We start from the raw sequence: 24,632 nt of genomic DNA on the forward strand, positions 1-24,632 counted from the left end.
TTATGTGCTCTATAATGCTGTAATATTAAGGAAATGCAACATATACTTGCTTGTTTGTTTATCACTTGGACTAACCTTTGATTAAAAGGGCTCATTGATGCTTAATTTACAATGAAGTGGAACTAATGCCCTCATTATTTTCTGTCATGTATACCGCTACAATGGTTGCTCTTCATATTAAACTTAAGGTAATACACTGAGTGTGAATAAGTGTCAGGCTTTTAAATTGCTCCAAAGACTGTTTCAAAAAGTTGCTTCACTGGTCTTGGCTCTGTGTGACGCTGGTGACACACAAAGAGGGAGCCAATTAAAATAAATATAGAAATTAAAATGAAGGAGTTAAAACTGATTGCTTTATTTTTTGGGGCCTACGCCAATGCGTCCTAAAAGATATGAGAATTATTTTAAAATGTAAATCATACAAAGCTGCTCAAGTAGGAGTCCAAGAACGAAATATGAAACTGAGCATAACAACTCCACTTTAAGCCACGCTGCATGGCTACACCATTTTAACATTTCTTTAAAGTTACATTTCCTACAGCAAGTGAAGGAGGCGCCAGATCGGCCCAACTTCCTGCAGGAAGAAAGCAGTCACATATCGCAAAAGTATGCTGATCCAAGATAATTATATTTACAGCAGGACTACTGATTTTCAGTGAGTGTATACAATGTTTTCCTGCCACCACATTCACCCTGATAAACGCACTTCCACTCGGATAGATAAAACAATAAGGACATGGGACACAGCAAAACACTCGGCTTTTTATCTAAGCAAGATTACATGTTCTGCAAACAGTGTTTGAACAAGTCAGTGTTCCAAAAACAAAACGTTAACACAGACAGAAAATTCATTTATTATCAGAAGTCTCCGTTTTGAATTTGAAGACCACATCTTGACCAAAATATGTTTAATGCAGACCGTTTAATACACTGGTCAGAGTAAGACCTGACCTGCAAATAGCCACAGCATAACTCCACAGATCAGACAGACAATCAAATTCAACTTGTTAATTGGAAAATTGCAGGGGGAAAAAAGAAAGAAAAAAGAAAGAAAATTAAACAAATTTGCCAGAAACAACCCTGGACAACCTTCATATGGGAATTAGTCATATGAATAGAATATACACAAAAGTTAATTTATGAGAAATATTTGTTTTTCTCTCCATTAAAGAGAATCACACAAACAGTCTGCAGATATTGCACAAAGGTTTACACTGTAAAAGCAGAAAGAGCAACTCCAGATCACACATACAAACCTCAGCGCGCGCGCACACACGCGCGCGCACACGCGCGCGCGCACACACACGCGCGCGCGCGCACACACACGCGCGCGCGCGCACACACACACACACACACACACACACACACACACCATTAATAGAGCCTGAAGCCGGATGGTATATTTCACAAAAAATCACTCACACTCACAGACACACACATACAACAGACAAGAGCATGGAGAAACATCTAAAATGCACAACCAAAGGCATATCTTCCTGAAGAATGAACTTTCTACCCCTACCACCAAAGGAAAAAACAAAGCTCCTCTAGTCAAACCGCGTCGGTCATGGAGTGTCTTAAAGTAAGTGGGGTCTAAAATATTAGTCAACAATTGTTTGTTCTCACTTTAAACTTAATTTAATCAAAACTTGACCAGCACACAAAAACAGGGCAGAGAGTGCATGAGCACCTGAGGTTACCCAGAATCACCATTGTCAAAAAAAAAAAAAAAAAAAAAAAAAAAAAAAAGGGTGGTAAAATGCCAGTGATCCCAGAGGGATTACAGACAGATGTACAAGTCGTCCAAACACAAAAACCTGATTAAGTGTTGTGTGTGGGATATCAGTATGGAAGCATGGCTACGGTACACATCGTAAATGAGTGCAAACACGGCAGCGGGTTTCATGTTAGTCACACTGTAATAAGGCTGCATCTATGGCAAACATCGTTATACATTTTATATCTAATCTCCGACTTCTCATTAGCTTCAAGCATTTTCATCATCACTTAACAAAGCAGTTATCCAAAGTGGGAATGTTAACGATTTCAACAAGAAAGAAATTATGTAACCGAACCCTGTACAGAAGAGAAGTTTAAAAATCTCTGTCTAAGCAGCTATCACATGTCAAAACAGCAATCTGCTGTCTTGGCTGATTTTAGAGTATTTCTACTGACCTCAGCACTGAGGTTCATGAAACCATAAAGTGAATGAGCAGGGCCACCTTGTGGGCACAGAAGGACTGAACTGCAATGCTGACACGCCGAATGAACAGAGATAAGACTGTGGGATTGTCAGAGTTGCCATGAAGCAGTAGCACAACCATGGTTAATACTACTTCGAATTTTAAGAGTGGAGACCAGACAGTCAAGATCTGATTCAATCAAAATAACATTAAATGGTTTGAAGACATTTTAACGACACATCACCAATACACGACGTCACACTTATGTCTCCGGCTGGTACTGAAAAACTGCACAGATGTTTACCTTTTCAATGGTTAAAAATAATTCATGTTACTTTTCCCCCCTGACCAAACCCCATCACTCCTTCAGCCCCCATCAGTCACAATCCGCAGAGGTCGCATTTCAGACTGGCCATCCTTTCTTGCTCTCTTCTCGGTGTCCCATCTTGGATTTGACGGCCCCTGAACTGTCTTGGTTGAGAGCTGGTGGCAGGTGGATGATGGGAGTTGTAGGAAAAGCAGAAAGGCAGAGATAGAGAGGCATGTCCAAGAAGGACGAGGCAGCGACATCACATGATTTCACAGCAAGAGTTCTGTTTCCGTGCCTGAAGGTTAAACACAAACAAATATGCAAATAATTTGCCCTGCTTAGTAAATTCAGCGCACAGTCTTGAAATTTAGCATAATGTCAATAAGGTCAGTCATTCAAACTTACAGTCTTGTAGAAGGCTTTAGACTGGTTTCCCAGATGCTCCGACTTTGCCACAAGATCATCCAGTTTCTCTCCTCTTTCCAGCAGACTTTCCATGGTGTTGTGCTGCAGACAACAAAATATTTATTTATGAAACAACAGAAACACTACAACTTTGCTTTAGTTAAATAGATTGCCCAATATGGTTAAAAATTGCAGTTAATAAGAGAAAGTTGCCTTTCAATCCATTACATTTTGTCAGATGACAGGATAACATAAAGTCCAAATGCAAACCTTTCCAATCCTTGCCAATCTGAACCCTATGCTATAAAGCGAGTTCAACATACCCAGGGTATGTCTAACTCCAGAGAAGTTAATAAATGTCTAAAGAACATAAAAATGTGAATGTAAAAGGAACAAAAAAAATGCGTTTTTGTGCTTCATTCCTAAGTTTTAGTAAGGTATAAGTTGTGATGGCTTTTCCATCTGCATTCCAGAGGGATAAGGAATAACTATGAACACATCTGATTTCTGAAGTAATTGAAAGCATGTATTAAAAAGTTTTTTTAAGAGTCCATCATCTCTTTCTGTGTTCTCATGCAATGCAAAATTTGAGTATAAATTAATGTGGACACTTCTCTACTTTGATTTATGTATGAACGGTGGTTTACCAAAATGATCTTTGTCTCATCCAGCTCTGCCTGCACTTTGGTCATTGCATCAGCTTCCCTGGGGTTCTGTGGATAAATACAAAAATACAACCAGCTATCAAGTAGATGCATTTCGCACTATACAAGTAAATTCTGCCAAATGATGTGAGAATCTGGTGATTATGGAGTCCTTCTGATATTGTTTTAAAATCACACAAACAGTCTAGTTGCAGTCATACACTATCAGATCTTTCGTTAAAATAAATTCTGAGAAGTAAACCAAACTGACCTGGTATTTAGAGAGGTGAATGTCAAGGGCTTTGTAGTTAATGGTGTCAGGATTACCAGAAGGCCAGTCTATACTGTCCACTTGCCTAGAGAACTCCTCTAATACCTAAAAAACAAAACAAAACAATGTCAATATTGAAATCACAACAACAAGTCTCATAATATATATTTTAAAAAATATATATATAAACCACCTTGTCAAGCAATGTGAAACAGACTCTCTGTGGATATTCAGTATCTGCGATGACTACAGCACCCAAATTGTCATTTCTCACATACACATGGCACAGGTACTCTGAAAAGAAAAAAAAAACAAAGGAGCAAGGTGTGTTGTTATCAGAACAATTTTCACCCGATCTTATTGTACAGGAAAACTACTGTGTCTACTGGTGCATTGAAGAAGGGCCAAAGAATAAAAAAACTTATTAAAATACAACTTAGCAAAATGTTCTCCATAAGACTCCCAAAATAAAAACAAACAACACACACTGATTATGAAGCATAATTCTGTAATGACATTTGCTAAAGTCCATGTCACATGATATGATGATTCAGCCTGCATGAAATTGAAGAGAGGAAAAGCAGTCTGTGTACTCCAGGAACAAGGAAATGTTTAGCATCATTGTTTTGAGACAGCTTACATTTTACTTTATTATCTCCAACTGTTTAAACTTGACTTAAAATGTCCATTTTCAGGCCAGAGAACATGTTACAGCCCCATCACAATTTCCCAGTCAAACATCAAATCACTTTTAAGCAGAAATCTCCTTCTGCCCTGCTGTGACACAGGACACTGCAGGAAGTCATTTCTTTATGATATTACAAATCACAACTGTTATATATCAAATTATTTTTCTCGTCCTTTGAGATCTGTGATAGTCTTTAGTTATCCATGTAAGCGGCTAATGTGCAGCCTTTTATACCAATACCACTGTAAGAGGATACTTGGCAAAAGGTTACCCTGAATCTGTAGGGTCCTCTCTGATGCAACAGCACTAATCACTGCATCACAGGGCCACACCTAAAACACTCTAAATCTGTTTACCTTGTTCTTTGACAGAGGCACGGGTTCCTTGAGATGTTCGTTCAACAATCAAGGCACTGGTGAAGGTCATGAACTCCTGAATGCTAAACAAACCAAAGCAATACTTAGTGTAGAGAAGGAAACACTTAAAAATAGTGAAATAAATACTACCCGTGATGTGTGAGGCACGGGTCAGTAAACTACAGTAAAAACTGTTTCGTTTCGTTAGTGAGACGCACCTGGAGCGCTGAAAGAAACTGAAGGAGGACAGGTCGTAGGCCGCTTTGAGAAGATTGGATTTGGTCGCTCCTTTGTAGAGGATGCTGAGACTGTAGAGCTTCATATTGCCACCGGTTCGTGTGTCAGTTACACAGTCCTGATAACACAAAAACAATCACATGAGAGCATTATCCTTTATCCGGCTCAGCTAACTAGCTTCCCTGCTAACAAAAAAGGGAAACTTCAACGATGTGAAGCTCGCAGCAAAAGCAGTCGCCGCCTAGATAAAAGCTTGTAGGCTAACTGTTTACTCTCAGCCATAGTCATCTTAGATTAACAATTTTCCCTCCTTACAGATGGGATTAACAGGCTGACTGACGGCGAAAAGCAAAGACTGCAAAGAAGTTGATTCAAGTTTTAAACTTGTCAAGAAAATTACAAAATTTAATCAGATTAGCTCTAGGTGCTATCTACTCTAAGGCAGGCCTCGGCTAACTTACCAGCTAAAACTATCGCAAACCGTCTGATTCCAGTAAAAACAGACAGAAAAAGTCAAATTCCGTATTAAAATAAAACTCGTGGGTATGCACGAAACACGTCCACCAAACTAGTCACAGTATAGTTAGCGCTAACTTAACAGTTTTTAACATGAACTTAAAGTGACCAATCACCACGTCACGGTCCCCAAACGGTGCAATCTGACATTCACTCCGCTGTAAACACGCACACCGCTGTGCTAATAGTTCCGGTTGGTTGCCAGATTCAAAGCGATATTATATCTACCTAATATAAACGTATTTACACGGAGGGAAATCTTAGACACACGGATGGATAACAGTCAGTCTTAAACGGATCATATTTATTTTTCATCTAAGGTACTATGTACATTATTGGATGCAGCAAATCTAATTTTTATCGGTTTAGATTAGCAGGATTATGAGATTGTAATAACTGGTTTAAATGGTGATATGTTTCAACATTTCAACCATATTTATTGATATTTAATGTGCTTTTATACTAATTGTAGAATTATTATTATTATTATTATTATTATTATTATTATTATTATTATTATTATTATTATTATTATGTCCTTAATCTGTAAAAAACAACAACAACAACAACAACAACAAAAAAACCAACAACCCTAAAAGCCCCAAAACTATTTTAACATTCAGCTGTTTTATGGCAACCTCAATTCATGTTTTTTCTGGTAATCTTGCTCCATTTAGCAATTTCCTCCTGGGCATTTAACTCAGTGTAAGTAAGTGTTTTCCATGTCAGATGTGAGCCTGTTATTCATTTCCTTGGTGACACATTGAAATCCTATTGGCATGGAAACCAGTAAGTATTTAGGTGAATCTGATGATCGTCAGCTGCACTGAAGGGAGAAATGAGGTTTCTTTTCCTGGAACTAATTTTGTTTGAGTTGAGATACTGTCAGTGAGAAGTTTGCCTACAAACTGGAGGTTGCTTTCATATTTTTCTCCATTTTTGCTTAAAGATGTTAGGATTTATCAATGCAACAAAGGTTTGGTTGGATAATTTATTGTCTTGTTGTTCTTGTTTAACTGACTCTTGGATGGCATACTCATTGCGTGGATATTAACTGGAAGCGCTAACAAGAATGAAGACGTCCATAGGTTTTTGCCTAGAAACAAATGTTTGAATATTTAAAATATGTAGCATTTATGTGTGTAATAAGTAGATACATACGTAGATAGCAAAAATTAATACTACATTTTTTCCCATACATATTCTTTAGGATGTAATTTAGGCTATTTATCAATGAAGGTTTGAGTTTACTGTGTGTAAGAGTTAAGACAAATTCTTTTTGTTTTTATACTTTCTGCCAAAAGTATCTGCGAGAATGAAGAAATTTCCAAAAGTTATTTAAGATATTTAGGACGCCTGCAGATTTTATTTTTCTGTTTAAAACTTTGAAAGTAGAAAAACTGCAGATATGTAAATGTGGTTACAAGCTGCTGCTGAGCATTATGTAGACCAAATGCTGGGGACATAATAATGGTTGGGCCTTTCATGCACCTATGCCGAGGCAAAACACCATAGGAGCAACAACTTGGGAATCATCAAAACTCCTAAAGGGAGGGAACCTCCACCTCCAACACTAATGGTCAGCAGGACACTTGGGATTTAATCATCATTGTAATACGATGGAAAAGGTAAAGAAGTAGTTCTTTGTTTGTTTTTAAATCTAGCTATCTGCAAAATTTTAATGTGATCAAATAAATTTCTGAACAGATGCATTCCAGATAGATTAATATATGCATAATCATGACAGTAAACTAAAGAGGTACACAGAAAAAGTCACAAATTGTGTTTGCCATATTACATGATGCACTGACTTTTAGAAGAAGGGTATAGCTACAGTATAGTTCTCAATTCAATGATATTGATATCAATGATATGATATTATACTATAAATGGACTATTAATGGCAAAAGGTAAATAAATGCATGACTATCTTCTAAGTATCTGTTGTATCATGGCTACAGTTGGATACAGAAAACAGGATAAGACGGAGCTAAAATATTTCCATTTCCTTGCACTAATTTTTTGATGAACATGGTTAAACAAATGAATTGTCCTTGATGTACAGTTTGTAGTAATACACTATAACGCTACAGATCTTTGTGTTTCTTTTCATGTAATCGAACAACACAGTTGCTTCAGTCTCTGAAGTTTACTTTGCGAGAGACAGCTGGAGATCCATTCAGGCAGGCTTCTGTGCAAACAGGCCACATGTTAAATTAACTGGATAATCATCTATTGACAAGCACTTGGCACACATTCAATTTCTCCCTGTAAATGGACACAAACTAAACAAACTGCGTGCGTGTTACAACATGCTTCTAACAATTTCATCGCCCAGCATTATAACCCCCCCCCCCCCCCCTTTAAAATATCATATTGTTTTATTATTAGAATCAGTCAAACACATACCAGCTGGTGAAAATCAAGTAAAAATCAGACAAATCACAAACACATTAGTGCTTCCTCAGTGGCTTTGGCTCAGTTGAATGACACTTGAAGGCAGCAGAAAGAAGACGCACTAAATTTTTCTTCACAGTTAAAAGTATTACAGTGCAGCAACTTCTTGTGAAGGAGAGGTTGGTGAGAATCTGCGGCCAAGCCAGCTGGAATCCAGTGAGTTCCAGCACAGATTTGTTACTGTAAACATAGTTACGATTTTTAGGTATTAATAGCAATATTTGTGTAACATTTTTAGCTTTTGTTGTAACTGCATTTAGTGTAGTGTGTGACCACTGCAGTAAAATAAATTCGTTTTCCTTCATCCCACAAAGTTTTGTTTTTCTGGACGTAGTGTTTTCAGTGGGAGAAACATTTAATCACATATCCAAGTGACTATTTCAGTCTCAACTGACTGCAGCTTTTTCCAACCATTGTTTATCAGTGGTGCTAGTTTCATTATGCAAATGTACTGTTTATATTGCTGGGAAACCTGCATTCAGCTGAGACTGAAGAAGTCACTTGGATGAGTGACGAAACGTCTCTCCCACTGAAAACGTTACGTCCAGATGAACAGAATCAACTTTCTGGGATTTCCTTACCTGGATGATCGAGCATACATCAAGACATGTTTTCCCTCATGTTACATACAGATGAATGCAAATGTCATTTTGCTTTCAGCATCAGAAGACCATCCACTTTGATTTAAAAAAAAGAAGAAGTTATTCTTTGATAAAGAAGTCTGTTAGAGGTTATATTTGGCATCAGGGAAGACGTAACAAGACAAGACTTAAATCAGAGCACTGACAAAACATCTTTTTGGCCATTCTGGTTGATCTCATGCCAAAGGAACATGTCATTTTGATAGCAATACTTCACTTGAATTAAGTTGCAGCATTTTGCAGGTTTACTATGGCAAACTACCACATGTATGAACTGTTTTGGTATATGCACATTCAGTGCTGAGAACTTCAAAAGATTTTCAAGAAATGTGTCAGATGTAAGAGACCAAAGTTTAAAAACATATCAGATATCCCACCTGATAGAAACAAGTTGTAATTTTATTTTATTATTTTTATTTTATTCATTTTTAAGCATTGTATAGTTATACCAAAGCAACAAATACATATAACATGCACAGTTAATGACTATTCAAACTTGAAAGTAAGTCATTCGCATTCTTTGGGTTTACTTATCTCACAGTACTGATGCTGATCCTTCAAAAATCAAGGCCATTACTAAAAAAACCCTGAACTCAGGTCCAGCAAACTATTAGCTAAAAAAAGCTCTTACCTCTGGACAGGTAAACTGTTGGAGCTGATAAGCAGAGGAGACCTTCACCTCTGGCGTGCTATTTTAAGTTTTGGAGGTCATTCAACCCTTTTTATTTCTAATTTCGGCATGTTTGCAGTTTCGCAAACATAAGAGTATCTTTCAGGTCTAACATTGAGCAACCCCATAGCTTTGCATGGTGTTCTTCTAAAAGAAAAATCAATTATAAGTTTGGGCCACAGGGTTAGTTGACATGTCATGTTAAAAAAAAAAGCATTCTAAAGTAGATTGAGGCTAAAAGTAATTCCGTATATAAAAGTAACAGATAACCTTGAAAACTTAAAACTTAACATTAATGGATAGTGAGTTCCTCAACTTAACAAATCACATAATATTACTGGGAGATCACGTTTATTGTGATGTTATTATGATCTAATTTAACAAAAATGCATTTTTTGTGAGTTTTCAGGCTTTTTTGTGAAGTCTGAAAACCACGGCAGTAAAGGCGAACAACATTAAAACATATTCAGTGCTCAAAATCAGAATCACAGAATCAGAATTAGATTAAAATTATGTGGTAGCCCTAATGTTTATTAAATAAATTTTTTTAATTGTGATTATGTATTTAAATAACCGATTAATAAAATATGAATGTATACTGAGCCAAGATAGAGCCTCTGTAGAAATAGAGTAAAGGCAAAATGTCATATCTGACTATTTCTATCAGCGTAGTCATTATAATAAACTCTAACTAAACTTTAGCTAAACTAAAACACAGCAGTCAAAAGTAAAATTAAAACTAGACTTAGAAATAAAAATTAACAAAAGATTTTGTACTATTATAGCAATTACTACTGCTTACGAAGCCATTTAAATAAATGCAGATGTCCATGTGATTGCCTGCTGGCGTTGTTGTATTGCATCATCTTGCTTTTAAATATAAAAGTTTGCAAAATATCACCAATAGCAATACAACAAAATCAACAAGTAAACACTAAAACAAGCCAAACCACTAAACTAAACTGAATTTAGAGCAAAAACAAAACAAAACAAAACCCAAAACCTTCTAACTAAATAAAAAATATAACACAATAGAAAATATGACACTAAAAATCTTATGCCAATAAAAAAAACAAGTTAAAATTTGTCTTCTTGCAATAAAATGAACACGTCATGAAATATATCTTGAGGAACAAGGTCAAAACATTTTAGAACTTTGCCCAGAGGTTATACCTCTTTGTGTGCATGTGGGCTTTTGTGTATGTTTGCACTTCTTTGGCCAGATGGGGTGAGGTTGGGAAGGGGAGGGCGATAGGATTTGGTGTGTCCAGCCCCCTTCACCTGAGAATAAAAGCAGCGGAGGATTGTTCAGTGGTACTCACACTTCACTCACTCTGCACACACACACTGGGTGGTCTCACACTCACCAAACTCCTAAAAACACACGCAAGCGAATTTTTTGTTAAGCCTGTGAAGATGCCTTGTGTCAGCGTTCAACTCGACCAGATGGTGAAGTTGCCTAGTAGCTACGACTCTGTGGTTGATAAAGTCATCGCGGTAAGATTTGTAGTCAGCAAATTTCCGGTGCTGTGATTCTTTTGTTCCTGTTAAAGTTTCTGTCCGGTGTTTATAATATGGTGTCAAATGGTTCTCACCTACTTCATCTCTCCTCTGAATGCAGGTGGACCAGATCCTGTCCGAGTTCAGGCTGAATAAAGAAGACCTGAAAGAGATCATGAAGAGGATGCAGCGTGAAATGGAGAGAGGATTGCGTTTGGAGACACATGAAGAGGCTAGCGTTAAAATGCTTCCAACTTATGTCTGCTCCACCCCTGAAGGATCAGGTGGGTCATGACTTCTGAAAGAGAGGATTGCCAGTGTTTAGATGAAGTCTTTCCTATGTGAACTTAAGTTTAATGTAGCACTGAAAGACTAATGTATGGTGTTTTCTCCCAATAGAGGTTGGTGATTTCTTGGCTCTGGACCTGGGAGGCACAAACTTCCGTGTGATGCTTGTGAAAGTGGGTGAAGACGAAGAGAGGAGCTTCAAGGTTGAAACAAAGAACCAAATGTACTCCATTCCTGAAGATGCCATGACTGGGACTGCTGAAATGGTTAGTAATACTCCGATTTATCTATAGAAGTAAGCATTTCTTTTTTTACTCTTGTGAAATAACTTTTTAATATCTCTGCAGCTATTCGACTACATAGCAGAGTGTATGTCAGATTTCTTGGACAAACACCACATCAAGCACAAGAAGCTTCCTCTGGGTTTCACGTTCTCCTTTCCAGTACGACATGAGGACATTGACAAGGTGGGTGAATTTACTCTCATACCCTTCTACCTCTAACAATTCCTTTATTTGCTGGACTTGTAGAAGCTTTTCATCTACAGTTCTTTATTTATTAGACCACCTGTCATAAAAACAAGAAAACAAACATTTTATACAAACATTTTACAAATGTTTCAAAATGTCTTTAGAACTAAAAATTAATGAAGAGCAGAGATGATTTCACTTTTTATACCCAAATGGGAGCCAACAAACAGTATAACAGTCTGTTCAGCAATGCAAGTAAATAACCAAAAAAACCACGATAGACAGGAGGTGGCAGAGTTTAAGATGTAAAGACGCGATTAGAAATGAGTATGCTAGAGGGACAGCTCAGGTTGAGTGGTGTGGAGACTAAAACACAAAGGGATAGTGAATATTCTGGACAAAGGAAAGATGAAGATTAGTAATGTTAATTTAAGGTAGGTGATGGTATAATAAATAAACCACTGTATAATAAAGGTCATGCATTTAAAGTTTACTTCTTCTCTTTTTTTTTTTTTTTTACCATAACAGGGAATCCTGCTTAACTGGACCAAAGGCTTCAAGGCCTCCGGTGCAGAAGGGAACAATGTTGTGGGTTTACTCAGAGACGCCATCAAGAGACGAGGGGTGGGTGGACGTATAGGATTCTTTCTTCTTAAAAGTACAGCTGTAGATATAGTGGTTGAATTTAATTCTGTGAATTAAAATTTTGTATCGTCACACAGGACTTTGAGATGGATGTGGTTGCCATGGTGAATGACACAGTTGCCACGATGATTTCCTGCTATTATGAAGATCGCAGCTGTGAAGTCGGGATGATTGTTGGTAAGAAGTTGTAAATGCACACGTGCAACCAGCCTGAAGTCTGACTCATATCTAGACTCTTGCAGAAATGAGCATCCATATAATGTTTGTGGGTCTGTTTTCTTACCAGGTACTGGTTGCAATGCATGTTACATGGAGGAAATGAGGACTGTGGAGCTGGTTGAAGGGGAGGAGGGCCGGATGTGTGTGAACACAGAATGGGGGGCTTTCGGAGACAACGGGGAGCTAGAGGACTTTAGACTGGAGTACGACAGAGTGGTGGACGAAGCCTCAATTAACCCCGGACAGCAGCTGTGAGTAAACGCAGAACATTATATTTAGTTCAAACATATAGCATACATGTCACACAGCTCTTTCATTTTCAAACGTCTACTGAATACACGTGCAGTCAGGGCTGCCACCTGTTTGAAGGGCTTAAAGTGGTGGGCGTGGAGTGTAAATTAAGTCATTTACAACATGTTACATGTTTTTTCTGAACTCATTATCATTGTCTGGTAGTACTCACCTGACCCTCACCTGAGCTTTCTGTGCAGTTGCTTAGTTACCCACTATTTTTCCTCAGGATGGTAGTAAATGGCCAGAGCCCTCATACGTCAGTGATGAGTTCAATGAAGCGGACGTCGGGTTAATCATCTATCTCTGCTGCTGCTTGCCAGTAACTGTTAGCCTAATGGCTGTGTTAAGTCTAATTGTTGAATGTTGCCATTGTGTTTCTTAAATTTGTACAGTCTTAGTTTAAGCAGTAGGATCAAAGCCATTCCTTTGATTCTGACCACCTCTCCAGCCACTCTGTGTTGGGGGAGGTTTTATTGTAGATACATCCTATCTGAAAGATCTGTTTCTTTTGATGTAAGCTTCCTGGGTTTATGACCCTTTGGTCAGCAGGAGGTCTCACACACACATTCTCACATTCTCACATTCTCACATAACACACACACACACACACACACACACACACACACACACACACACACACACACACACACACACACACACACACACACACACACTCTGTGTATACATTTACATACAGTGCCTTGTCTTTGTAACCAAAGGGGGGTTGCAAGGGGAGGTGCTTTGTAAACTATTGTTTGAAGTTTGTCAATAAAAGGCAGCGAGAGGAGGCCACCATTTTGGGGTTCTTTGTCGTGCTGGACACAGACGAGGCCTCCCTTGTGCAAGTAATGGATCGATCGACTGTCTTGTTTTCTTCATGATGAATAAGTCTCTAGAATTAGCGGGGTTTGTGGAAACACAGACCCAACAGGCTGTTTACCTTTTATGCAGAGATTTTGCAGAGAGCTCAACCTCATTCAGCCTCTTTAGCTTCGGCGTCGCCTTCCCAACCCATTGTCATTCTTTCCCCAACCAGTCACAGTTGTTTGCTCATGTGTTTTATGACACACATCATTCCTGTTTAGCCCTCGTTTTCCCTCACATCTCCCATAAAATATTTTCCTGTCATTAAAATTGCCTCTCTCTCTTCTTTTCCCCCCTTATCTCCTGCAGATATGAGAAGCTTATCAGTGGGAAGTACATGGGTGAACTGGTGAGGCTTGTTATGATGAAGCTAGTAAATGAAGACCTGCTGTTTAATGGTGAAGCCTCAGAGCTGCTGAAGACACGTGGAAGCTTTGAGACACGCTATGTCTCACAGGTGGAGAGGTGAGTATCCTAACCTGGGCTGAGTAAACATTTTTTTTAAAGGAATGCTGCCAATTAAAAATATGACAAAAGATCCTATTTGTTATGCCTGAAAGCATTACATCTGTATATGAACAGATGGAAGAAAGTAACAGATCATGACTTGAGTTTATCAATGGAATATTTCATTAGGACAAAATTAAATAGTCTATGTGATGAAAACATGTGGCGTTTATTAAATTTTATATATTTAGTGGAACCAGAAATGAAAGAAAATATATTTTCAACACACTACATTTTCTGCATTGTGCCTCTAGAAGCTGAATTTGTAAATGTTTCTCTCTCTCTTTTTTTTACAGTGACACTGGGGATAGAAAACAAATCTACAACATCCTGTCCTCGCTGGGAGTTCTGCCCTCAGAGCTTGACTGTGACATTGTGCGTCTGGTCTGCGAGAGTGTTTCCACTCGCTCTGCTCACATGTGCGCCGCAGGGCTCGCTGGTGTCATCAACCTGATGCGGGAGAGACGCAGCGAGGAAGCCATGAAGATCACAGTGGGCATCGATGGATCTGTCTACAAGTTGCACCCATGGTAAGGAATGCTCTTAGACTTTTGAATAGTGTATACTTTAATTAAACCTTTTAAATATATAAGCAAATTTAATCGTATGAGATTAGATGTACCTGCTCTAAAGAAAAAGTCAATTCTCCAAAAAAAGAAGAAAGAAATAGTCGAATGTGAACAGGAGAAGCAGAAAGTAGAAGATTCAAAACACATTTATGTATAGGGATTTTGTGTCTTAAACTTAAAAATTATTAGATAGCTGTTCTAAAGACACAAGAGGAAGTGAGAGAAATTAGGATGAGAAGATTGTTCTGACCAATTGTTTGTATGTCTCAGTTTCCGTGACAGGTTCCACAAAGTCGTCAGGGACCTAACACCTCACTCTGATATCACCTTCATCCAGTCAGAGGAGGGGAGCGGTCGTGGAGCTGCTCTTATCTCAGCAGTGGCCTGTAAAATGGCTACAAATCTGTTCGCGGATTAAGGGCAATTATGCACTGATCAGTCTCCTGAATGCGCAGTGATGAGGAAAGCTTGAACTCTGATGGGAGGATATTTATGAAATCCACTGATGTGCCCTTACTACAGGCTGTTTGTAAGAAAACTGATTGGTTATTGTTGTAGGGTGTAAAGACAAGAATGGATCAACCTCTTATTAGAGGCTGCACTTGGTAGTATCATACCAGGCTTTAGCAAATCCATAATTTCTGAACTTTCTGAACGTTGATTGTTGCACATAAGACAGACGTTAGTGTGAGAGCTGTTTAAGATTCATACTTCTTGTGTGTCACCTCCGTCTGGTTGTGTGGATGGGCGTATTTCATGAAGGACTTATGTAGTATTGATGACAGTGTATTATAATGCCAGTTTTGTAAATACGGCTGTAAATTATAACTAAATCAAGTTTATTAGTTTGTTGTGTAATTCCTGTTTGTGAGCAATTAAATATATCTTTGGTATTGTATATTTAAATGTTATGTTTACAAATTTTGTTACTGTGTTACCTAGTATAGTGTTGTTCTTTAAATGTGCTTTGGATGTGAATAAACCTAACTGTAAATAAAAGTACTTAATAAACTATAATACTTCAACTGAATCTGTTTTTATTTTCAACACCAAATATCAATTATTTTTGATAGCACAGCAAAAAAAAAATTTTTTTTTCTTCTTCTCTGACATTCCAGCCTTCAAGGACTAAACAACATCAGTGTAATGTATCAAAACTGAAGGTAGTTGTCCTGATGTCATATTAATGAAATAAGAACTACCAAACATCAATATAATATCCTTCCTGTAAATGTAGCATGTATTGTAACAGATTGACAGGTCTGCTCAAATGTTCTAAGGAATATAATGAATACACTATATGAAGAAAAGATATCCATATCGTGGAAGATATCGGGCCACAATTAACATTTTTTCAGTTCCATTGACACAGATGTATAAAATCAAGCACCTAGCCACAGAGTCTGCCTTTAAAAACATATGTGAAAGAATGGGTTGTTTTAAAGAGCACGCTGAGTTTGAGCACGGTACTGTAATAGGATACTACAGTTGCAATAGATTACTTTGTAAAATTTCTTCACTCCTGGATATTCCTTCCTAGATATGCAAACCTCCTATGGCATTTACATCAGCAGGAAAACTGTGCACCAGAAGCTTCTTGGCATGTGTATTGCCCAAAACATTTGTCCGTATATTCATATGTATTATTAAATACATCAGTGTTAATTACACAAAGAGAAAGAAGAGACAGATACCTAATGTACCTGTAAGTATTTTAACTTGAAAATATATTGTTTTTTTTAACAATTACATTATTATTATTATTATTATTATTATTATTATTAATAATAGTTATTTTTATTTAAACATCATTACCAAAAGAAAAAGAAAATAAAACAGAAAACTTCTGAGAAAACCTTTGCATTGCAGTATAATCCAATATTATTCTCTGTAAAAACCTCCATCATAAATTAAGCTTCAGAGCTTGATTTAATCCGTGAATTATAAGAATTTATTTAAATGACTGTCAAATGTCCAAAGTCACTTTGCTGGTCTCCTTTCCTGTCGTCTCTGTTCTTATCTGTTTTTTCCAGCCCAGGGGAATCCTGTGTGCTTCACACTTATCACGTCCATTCAGCCACACACTGAAACAGCTTTAACCATGTAAGGGCCTCAGCTATCCATGGCAGTCTATTATAGGAGGGTAGGAGATAAGATAACACAGGCTATACATAAAACCCACCTAGCATCATCGCCTGGCTGGGAGCCCACCTTCATTCATTCAGACATGGTAAGGGAGTCACTGTTTTTAGTCTTTATGGTGATTTTAGAAGTCTTTCGCAAAATTGTAGATGCTGTGTATTTAAAAACATTCTTTACGTACTGTGCCCTCTTTAGGATTATGTATAAGAGTAACTGTTTCTTTGTCTCAGGCAAGCAAGAAAGCTTCCAACAAGAGACAGAGGGGAGGACAGAAATCCTCCTCAAATGTCTTTTCCATGTTTGAGCAGTCTCAGATACAGGAGTTCAAGGAGGTAAAGTACCAGCTAATGACACCACTTCCTTTAAATTCCTGGGGAAATGATCTTGGAAAAGATGTATTACTGCAAACTTATTTTTGAGTATTTCCTAAAAGTATTGACAGTAAGTCTCTAAACTTGTTATTTGATAAAAGTTAACAAACATTTTTAATTATAAAACGCTTTCAAAATTGAGAAATGGTTCTGTGTCACACTTCATTTGAAATATTCTTTGTTCTTCATCCTACAGGCGTTTGGTTGCATTGACCAAGACAGAGACGGTGTTATCAAAAAACAGGACCTGAAGGAAACTTATGCACAACTGGGTAATTTCTTTACTTCCAACATTTGATCTTTTACATATTTCAAAGGTGGAAAATAGGTATAAACTGATAGCAAATAAACTACAATAAGTGAAAGCTGTAATGATGTTGACCTGCTACTGTTACTGCATTTAGTAAATGTATATTGGCATGTCTCTGTGTGTTTTTGTGTACCAGGGAAGCTAAATGTCAAAGAGGAGGAGTTGGATGAAATGTTGAATGAAGGGAAGGGTCCCATCAACTTTACTGTATTTCTGACACTTTTTGGGGAGAAACTCAATGGTGAGAGATTTACAGATGTTCAAAGAGATCTTTGAAATTCCTGTGAGGTGCTTTCAGGTGATGGATGATGATATTTGATCTTCCTCCAGGTACTGATCCTGAAGACACCATACTAGCAGCCTTCAAACCTTTTGATCCTAATGGGACAGGCTTTGTTAATAAGGATGAGTAAGAACTCTTATCAATTAGCTTTCACGTTGTTCCGTGTGACCCATAGCATTATAGCAGGGGTCTTCAACTGCAGTCCTCGAGAGCTACTCTCCTGCAGCTTTTAGATGCATGTTGAATTACCTCTTTAGTATGCTATCAGGTGTGGCAAAGCCCTGGTAACAAGCCATTTATTTGATTCATGTGTGTTGGAGCAAGGATGCACCTAAAAGCTGTAGGATAGTACCTCTCAAGGACTGGAGTTGGAGACCACTGCATTAAAGTATCTTATTTTTCCTCTCCTTTAACATTTATTTATTTTTATTTAGATTTAGACGACTACTGATGAATCAGGCTGATAAATTCACAGCAGAGGAGGTTTGTGTTTTCAACTTTGTGTTTTGTTTTTGACAGATTCTCATATAATTTTTAAGATATTTTCAGTGGACAAACTTACTCTTTATAAACCTACAGGTGGATCAGGCCTTCGCTCTCGCTCCCATAGATCCAACTGGAAACATTGACTACAAGTCTCTCTGCTACATCATCACACATGGAGATGAGAAGGAAGAATCATGAACGGCACAGTTGTGTGAAGGCATGTCGTAAAGTCCAACTAAACCCAGCTTACCTAATATAAAAATGCAAATGACTGCTATTAAAATTATATCTGAAAGTATTACACTCTCTCCACCTCATACCTTTGTAAAACAATTGGAAATTGAGAATTTTCTCATTTGTAAGTTACTAATAACGACCAATAAAGTTTTGGCCTCCTCAATACTCTCCTATTGCTTACAAATGCTCATGTTGTTAGGGAAAACTATATATTGAGTAAGACCAAAAATGCTGTAATTCCAAAAGAAATACATCTCCTGCATATGGAAACGGTCAGTACAGATGGTACTTATTTTCATTCCACAAAATATTTTAAGAGATTTTTTTCTATAAAAGAACATAAAGTAATTCCCAAGATGTCTGTGAAGCTTCTCAGTCATCCAGGTCATCGTAGTCTAAGGAGCTTGGAAAGAAAAGCGTCTGGACTTCTTTGAGTTGCTTGAAGACGTTTCACCTCTCATCCGAGAAGCTTCTTCAGTTCTAAGGTCAAATGGTGGAAAGTCCCAGATTTAAACCCAGTGGGAGTTTCCCCCCCAAAGAGGGACAAAGTAATTCCCAAGTTTAAAACCTAAGTTTGTCACAAATGCAGGATACTGCAGGCACAATGGTAAACCAAAAGCAAGCCTTTAAATATTAAAATAACTTCCCATAAAATAAATAAATTCTTTAGACAAGAATCCAAAAAAGCAAAAAAAAAAAGGAACAAGCTGGGCTGCAAGAGAAGGAAATGTGTGATATCTTGGCACAGGACACAGGGAGGATTGAGCACACACGGAGGGCTGATCAGGGATTAAACAGAAAATTATTGATATATGAATGATCAACAACAGGTGAAAACAATCAGGGAATCGGGTAAGGACAAACAGCAAGCAAAGTTAACTTTGAAAGTGAAACAGAAAAGAGACAGACATGAAAACTAACACCAGACAAGTGAACACTGGTAAATGGACTGGTTCTCATATCGTGCTTTTCTACCTGCGCACTCAAAGTGCTTTATACAAATTGCCTCATTCTCCAATTTACACAAGGAGATTTTTTAATGCTTCTCACATAAGTGCTTTCTATCTAACATTGAGACACATTCACACACATTCATACTGCATCGGAGAGCAACTTGGGGTCAGTATCTTGTCCAAGGATATTTATCATGCAGACTGGAACAGCCGGAGATGAAACCCCCAACCTTCCCAATCACTTGATGACCTCTACCTCCTGAGCTAAACATGGAAACGAGACATGTTGGTTACGGCATATAGTTGTAAAAAGGGTTTCTGGCTACGTTGGAAGTTACCATATAGATTTCTCTCGCGCTAGCTTGCATGGTCTGGTTCTATGCTCTCTAAGTGAACACAATTATCATGGCCCTCCTCCATAGGCACCTTTATTCCACAACTTTAAACAGCTGTGCTCCCCTGGATTAGCCCTAATCCATCAGTGAAATGTGCCGATTATGACTGAGGGACATGCACTTGGGGCACAAGTCACACCTTATACTCTTAATGTCACACAGGTTTGCCTAAGAAGCTTTGGATGTTACGCTGTTTCTTTTCTATAACAGGTGGAAATGAACAGCAACTAAGCTCTCCCACAGTGCAGGGTTTTCCCAGTCCCCTAGCTCTGGAAGTCAGACAGAAATTGTCCACACCACACTTTCCCCCTGTCTTTACTCTCTGGCAAGTCTGACATAACTTCCAACAAGGTCAAATTTTGCGTTGGAAAATAAAATTTCAGTTCCATTTTATTTATATAGTGCCAAGTTTTGCACCGGCCTGTGTAGGAGAGACAAAAGCAATCCCTGAGAGGGGTATGGGGACCAGCTCTCTTCTGGCAAGGTAAGGTGACACACGTATGCTAGACTATGTGGAAATCAGGGATTTGAAGAAGCCACGCATGCATAGTGTTTATATAGCTACAATGGCAAGTAGGGCGTGGCCACCACAGGTGATGTGTCTTAGAGTATCCATGTCATCAGTCCTCATACATATGGAATATGTGTAGGGTTTCCAGAGTGTCCACACAATAGAGAACAAAACAGTATCATTGTAATGAATCCACTTTTGACCAATAATGCAAGGCAAAACTGGATGTGGTTTTGATTTCAGGTGTGTTCAGTCACATTACCACAGGTGTATGAAATCAAACAACTCTCGGCTTTTACAAACATTTGTAAAAGAATTGGTCGAACGGTAAATGGATACTACAGTCCCAGCAAGTCAGTGTGTGAAATTTTCTTCTCTGCTAGATATTCCACAATCAGCTGTAAGTGGTTTTACTGCAGAGTGGAAATATTCAGGAAGTGTAGGAAACCAGAGGCTTTGTGATGCATGATCATCACAAAACCCGACAACATGAAGTGTCTGAGAATTATGTAAAGAGACAGAAGAAATTGAAATGGATAGCTTCTGTACCTGCCAGGTATTTTAAAACCATATTTTCTACCAAGAAGGTTTTCACTTTAGTTAAGGAATAGAGCTGGGTTAAATAACTCTAGATTTATACTTATTTTAAGTAGAAAACATACTAGGCTTAAAAAAAATGTATTTTAGCGGTTTCATTTGTTAATAGCTGTATATGTTATTATTATTATTATTATTATTATTATTATTATTATTATTATTATTATTATCATTATTATCATTATTTTACTAGTTAAATAAAAACAGAAAGTTAAGGCATTAAGAAAAAATATTTAGTTTTTGAGAAAACCTTTGCATTGCATTATAATTCAATATTATTCTAATATTTCTCTGTAAAAACTTTAAGCTTCATTGCCTGATTTAGTTGGTGAATTATAAGAATTTATTTAAATGACTGTCAAATGTCCAAAGTCACTTTGCTGGTCTCCTTTCCTGTCGTCTCTGTTCTTATCTGTTTTTTCCAGCCCAGAGGAATCCTGTGTGCTTCAACACTTATCACGTCCATTCAGCCACACACTGACACAGCTTTAACCATGTAAGGGCCTCAGCTATCCATGGCAGTCTATTATAGGAGGGTAGGAGATAAGATAACACAGGCTATACATAAAACCCTCCATCATCACCTGGATTGGAGTAATCCTACATTCAGACATGGTAAGGGAGTCACTGTTTTTAGTCTTTATGGTGATTTAGGAATCTTGAAGATGCTGTGTATTTAAAAACATTATTTACGTACTGCGAAATCAGTTGTTTTGATCCGTTCAGTGCCCTCTGTAGGATTATATATAATATATACTTTTTTCTTCATCTCAGGCAAGCAAGAAAGCTTCCAACAAGAGGCAGAGGGGAGGACAGAAATCCTCCTCAAATGTCTTTTCCATGTTTGAGCAGTCTCAGATACAGGAGTTCAAGGAGGTAAAGTACCGGCTTATGACACCAATTCCTTAAAAATGAATTCAAATTCATATTTAACTTATTTTTCATTGTTGTTTAAAGCCTACTGAAAGACTAAATAGAAATTTTAAAATGACCTGTTAGTTAAAATGAAATGTTAGTTATTTTAACCAACTTCAAAAGAAACGCAAAGTTCCCAACATCCAAGAAAAAGCATCAGGTTTTCACTTTTTTTATCCTCTGTCTGAAAGAAATGTGTTCAAAGTATTTCTAAACGTATTGACAGTTGGCCTCTAAATGTGTTATTTATTAAAAGTAAAACATAATTTTTCAGTTATAAAACTCTTTCTATGATTCAAAAATAGTTATGTGCCACAAATGTGTTCTTCATCCTACAGGCGTTTGGTTGCATTGACCAAGACAGAGACGGTGTTATCAAAAAACAGGACCTGAAGGAAACTTATGCACAACTGGGTAATTTCTTTACTTCCAACATTTGATCTTTTCCATATTTCAAAGGTGGGAAAATAGGTATAAACTGATAGCAAATAAACTACAATAAGTGAAAGCTGTAATGATGTTGACCTGCTACTGTTACTGCATTTAGTAAATGTATATTGGCATGTCTCTGTGTGTTTTTGTGTACCAGGGAAGCTAAATGTCAAAGAGGAGGAGTTGGATGAAATGTTGAATGAAGGGAAGGGTCCCATCAACTTTACTGTATTTCTGACACTTTTTGGGGAGAAACTTAGTGGTGAGAGATTTACAGATGTTCAAAGAGATCTTTGAAATTCCTGTGAGGTGCTTTCAGGTGATGGATGATGATATTTGATCTTCCTCCAGGTACTGATCCTGAAGACACCATACTAGCAGCCTTCAAACTTTTTGACCCCAATGGAACAGGCTTTGTTAATAAGGATGAGTAAGACAGCAATTAGCTTTCACATTGTTGCAAATGGGCTGTAATGGTATAATATTTTATATTGCTCTCCTTTAATTTTTGTTTTTGATTATTTTTTAGATTTAGACGACTACTGATGAATCAGGCTGATAAATTCACAGCAGAGGAGGTTTGTGTTTTGTTTTTGACAGATTCTCATATAATTTTAAAGATATTTTTTAACAGACAAACTCTTTATAAACCTACAGGTGGATCAGGCCTTCGCTCTCGCTCCCATAGATCCAACTGGAAACATTGACTACAAGTCTCTCTGCTACATCATCACACATGGAGATGAGAAGGAAGAATCATGAACGGCACAGTTGTGTGAAGGCATATCATGAAGTCCAACTAAACCCATTTTACCTTGGCTGTTAATAATTTGACCTGTCTGCAGTGCAGTGTTGTCCTTGAGTTAGTGAAAGCAATAAGCCCTATGCCCAGTACATGTGAACTTAACTGAAATCTAAGCCCAATGAGATGTGGGAGGAATAATCAAGCATGATTTTAAGATGGGGAATCCTTTTCTGACACATGGTCACAGGACCGCATGGTGTGAGAAGAAGGTAAGAATTTTTGCTCTAGAAATCATTTTTAAAATGGCATAAATTGTAAATGACAGATACGTGTATGTGCTTTATAGAGGAGTTTTGTCAAGTTTCATGAAGTTTTTTGTATATTGAATGTTCAGGAACTCAGTTTTTCTTTTCGTTGCTTCAAGGCAACGTTATGAAATAACGTCTTCTTGGAGGGAAACTTTGCTAACATTGTGTTGGAATGTAATCATATGTTACTTCATGTATTTGTGCACATATTTGTGCTCATTTTACATGTTGCTGATGTGATGACTCTTGCACATTGGGATGCCATCAAAACAAGTCTCCCTTTCAGAGACAGTTGCCAGGCCACAAGAGATATGGGTGATTATGATAAGCCAAGATTCAGCCTCTTCTGAATCACATGATAATAATAATAATGGATTGCATTTATATAGCGCTTTTCGGGACCCCTCAAAGTGCTTTACAATACCACTATTCATTCATGTCTCCTGTATTTCTGTAATGCTTTAGATATAATTATTGATGTGTGTGGGCAACTGTGTATGGCGCATCTTTTATTTTATTTAACAACTTTCCTTTCAACTTTTTTGTTTCAAATGTGCTTTATATTTGGTAAATGGTAAATGGCCTGTATTTGTATAGCGCTTTTACTAGTCCCCCCTAGGGACCCCAAACCGCTTTACACACCCAGCCATCCACCCATTCACACACACATTCACACACTGGTGGAGGCAAGCTACAGTTGTAGCCACAGCTGCCCTGGGGCAGACTGACAGAAGCGAGGCTGCCATATCGCGCCATCGGCCCTTCTGGCCAACACCAGTAGGCAGTAGGTGAAGTGTCTTGCCCAAGGACACAACGACCGAGACTGTCCTCGAACTGGCAACCTTCCGATTACAAGGCGAACTCCCAACTCTTGAACCACAATCGCCCTATTATATTTATATATAAAAATGATTGGATTGGATCAAATAAAACATCAATCAACCATAAATATCATATCAACCATATATCAAACCTCAAATACATCAATTAAGAATACAAAATAGAAAAAAACAACAACAGCAAAAACCCAGACCAAATCCTGATGACCATGAATCCATAAATGGCAATGACATTATCTTATATTCTCTGCTTACAAAAAAGATATGGCATTATATATTCTTATTGTACTATTATTTTTGTTCCTATGTTGAGAGAGCTGCAAGAACACTGATGAATTACTTTCACTTCAACCCTTTCTGACTTTGGTGTCCTA

At 37.6% G+C, this 24,632-nt stretch overlaps 4 protein-coding genes across 8 annotated transcripts; 3 read left to right on the forward strand and 1 right to left on the reverse strand.

Moving 5' to 3' along the window:
* Nucleotides 1–2,180: 2,180 nt before the first annotated feature.
* ykt6 (YKT6 v-SNARE homolog (S. cerevisiae)) lies at nucleotides 2,181–6,312 on the reverse strand. 3 transcript variants are annotated; one of them, XM_085475978.1, is made up of 8 exons: nucleotides 6,249–6,312; nucleotides 5,076–5,212; nucleotides 4,858–4,940; nucleotides 4,007–4,107; nucleotides 3,814–3,918; nucleotides 3,546–3,611; nucleotides 2,899–3,000; nucleotides 2,181–2,788 (listed from the first exon to the last, which is right to left on the reverse strand). In XM_085475978.1, exons 2-8 carry the CDS (start codon nucleotides 5,177–5,179, stop codon nucleotides 2,753–2,755), a joined length of 597 nt encoding a protein of 198 aa, XP_085332104.1. In that variant the 5' UTR covers nucleotides 5,180–5,212; nucleotides 6,249–6,312; the 3' UTR covers nucleotides 2,181–2,752. The 3 variants fall into 3 exon arrangements, with proteins under 3 accessions (XP_085332104.1, XP_085332105.1, XP_085332103.1); XM_085475979.1 differs by lacking the exon at nucleotides 6,249–6,312 and adding an exon at nucleotides 5,727–5,796; XM_085475977.1 differs by lacking the exon at nucleotides 6,249–6,312 and adding an exon at nucleotides 5,556–5,788.
* gck (glucokinase (hexokinase 4)) lies at nucleotides 5,815–15,759 on the forward strand. Of its 3 annotated transcripts, none has more exons than XM_085475976.1 (10): nucleotides 5,815–5,930; nucleotides 11,000–11,162; nucleotides 11,278–11,432; nucleotides 11,514–11,633; nucleotides 12,165–12,260; nucleotides 12,359–12,458; nucleotides 12,568–12,751; nucleotides 13,968–14,123; nucleotides 14,462–14,695; nucleotides 15,005–15,759. In XM_085475976.1, exons 2-10 carry the CDS (start codon nucleotides 11,054–11,056, stop codon nucleotides 15,150–15,152), a joined length of 1,302 nt encoding a protein of 433 aa, XP_085332102.1. In that variant the 5' UTR covers nucleotides 5,815–5,930; nucleotides 11,000–11,053; the 3' UTR covers nucleotides 15,153–15,759. The 3 variants fall into 3 exon arrangements, with proteins under 3 accessions (XP_085332102.1, XP_085332101.1, XP_085332100.1); XM_085475975.1 differs by lacking the exon at nucleotides 5,815–5,930 and adding an exon at nucleotides 6,345–7,238; XM_085475974.1 differs by lacking the exon at nucleotides 5,815–5,930 and adding an exon at nucleotides 10,626–10,875.
* A 1,097-nt stretch (nucleotides 15,760–16,856) lies between these two features.
* LOC146697302 (myosin regulatory light chain 2, atrial isoform-like) lies at nucleotides 16,857–18,524 on the forward strand. Its single transcript, XM_085474192.1, has 7 exons — nucleotides 16,857–16,964; nucleotides 17,107–17,208; nucleotides 17,444–17,519; nucleotides 17,694–17,798; nucleotides 17,888–17,966; nucleotides 18,275–18,323; nucleotides 18,420–18,524. The coding sequence occupies exons 1-7, from the start codon at nucleotides 16,857–16,859 to the stop codon at nucleotides 18,522–18,524; spliced, it is 624 nt and encodes a 207-aa protein (XP_085330318.1).
* A 3,010-nt stretch (nucleotides 18,525–21,534) lies between these two features.
* Nucleotides 21,535–23,128, forward strand: LOC146697303 (myosin regulatory light chain 2, atrial isoform-like). The gene is made up of 7 exons (XM_085474193.1): nucleotides 21,535–21,642; nucleotides 21,794–21,895; nucleotides 22,273–22,348; nucleotides 22,524–22,628; nucleotides 22,718–22,796; nucleotides 22,896–22,944; nucleotides 23,024–23,128. Exons 1-7 carry the CDS (start codon nucleotides 21,535–21,537, stop codon nucleotides 23,126–23,128), a joined length of 624 nt encoding a protein of 207 aa, XP_085330319.1.
* The last annotated feature ends 1,504 nt before the right edge of the window (nucleotides 23,129–24,632 follow it).

Source organism: Copadichromis virginalis, linkage group LG12 (genome assembly GCF_057382275.1).
Source record: "Copadichromis virginalis isolate Kocher_CV1m ecotype Utaka linkage group LG12, C_Virginalis_male_GT1.1, whole genome shotgun sequence".
NCBI classification, from domain to species: domain Eukaryota; kingdom Metazoa; phylum Chordata; class Actinopteri; order Cichliformes; family Cichlidae; genus Copadichromis; species Copadichromis virginalis.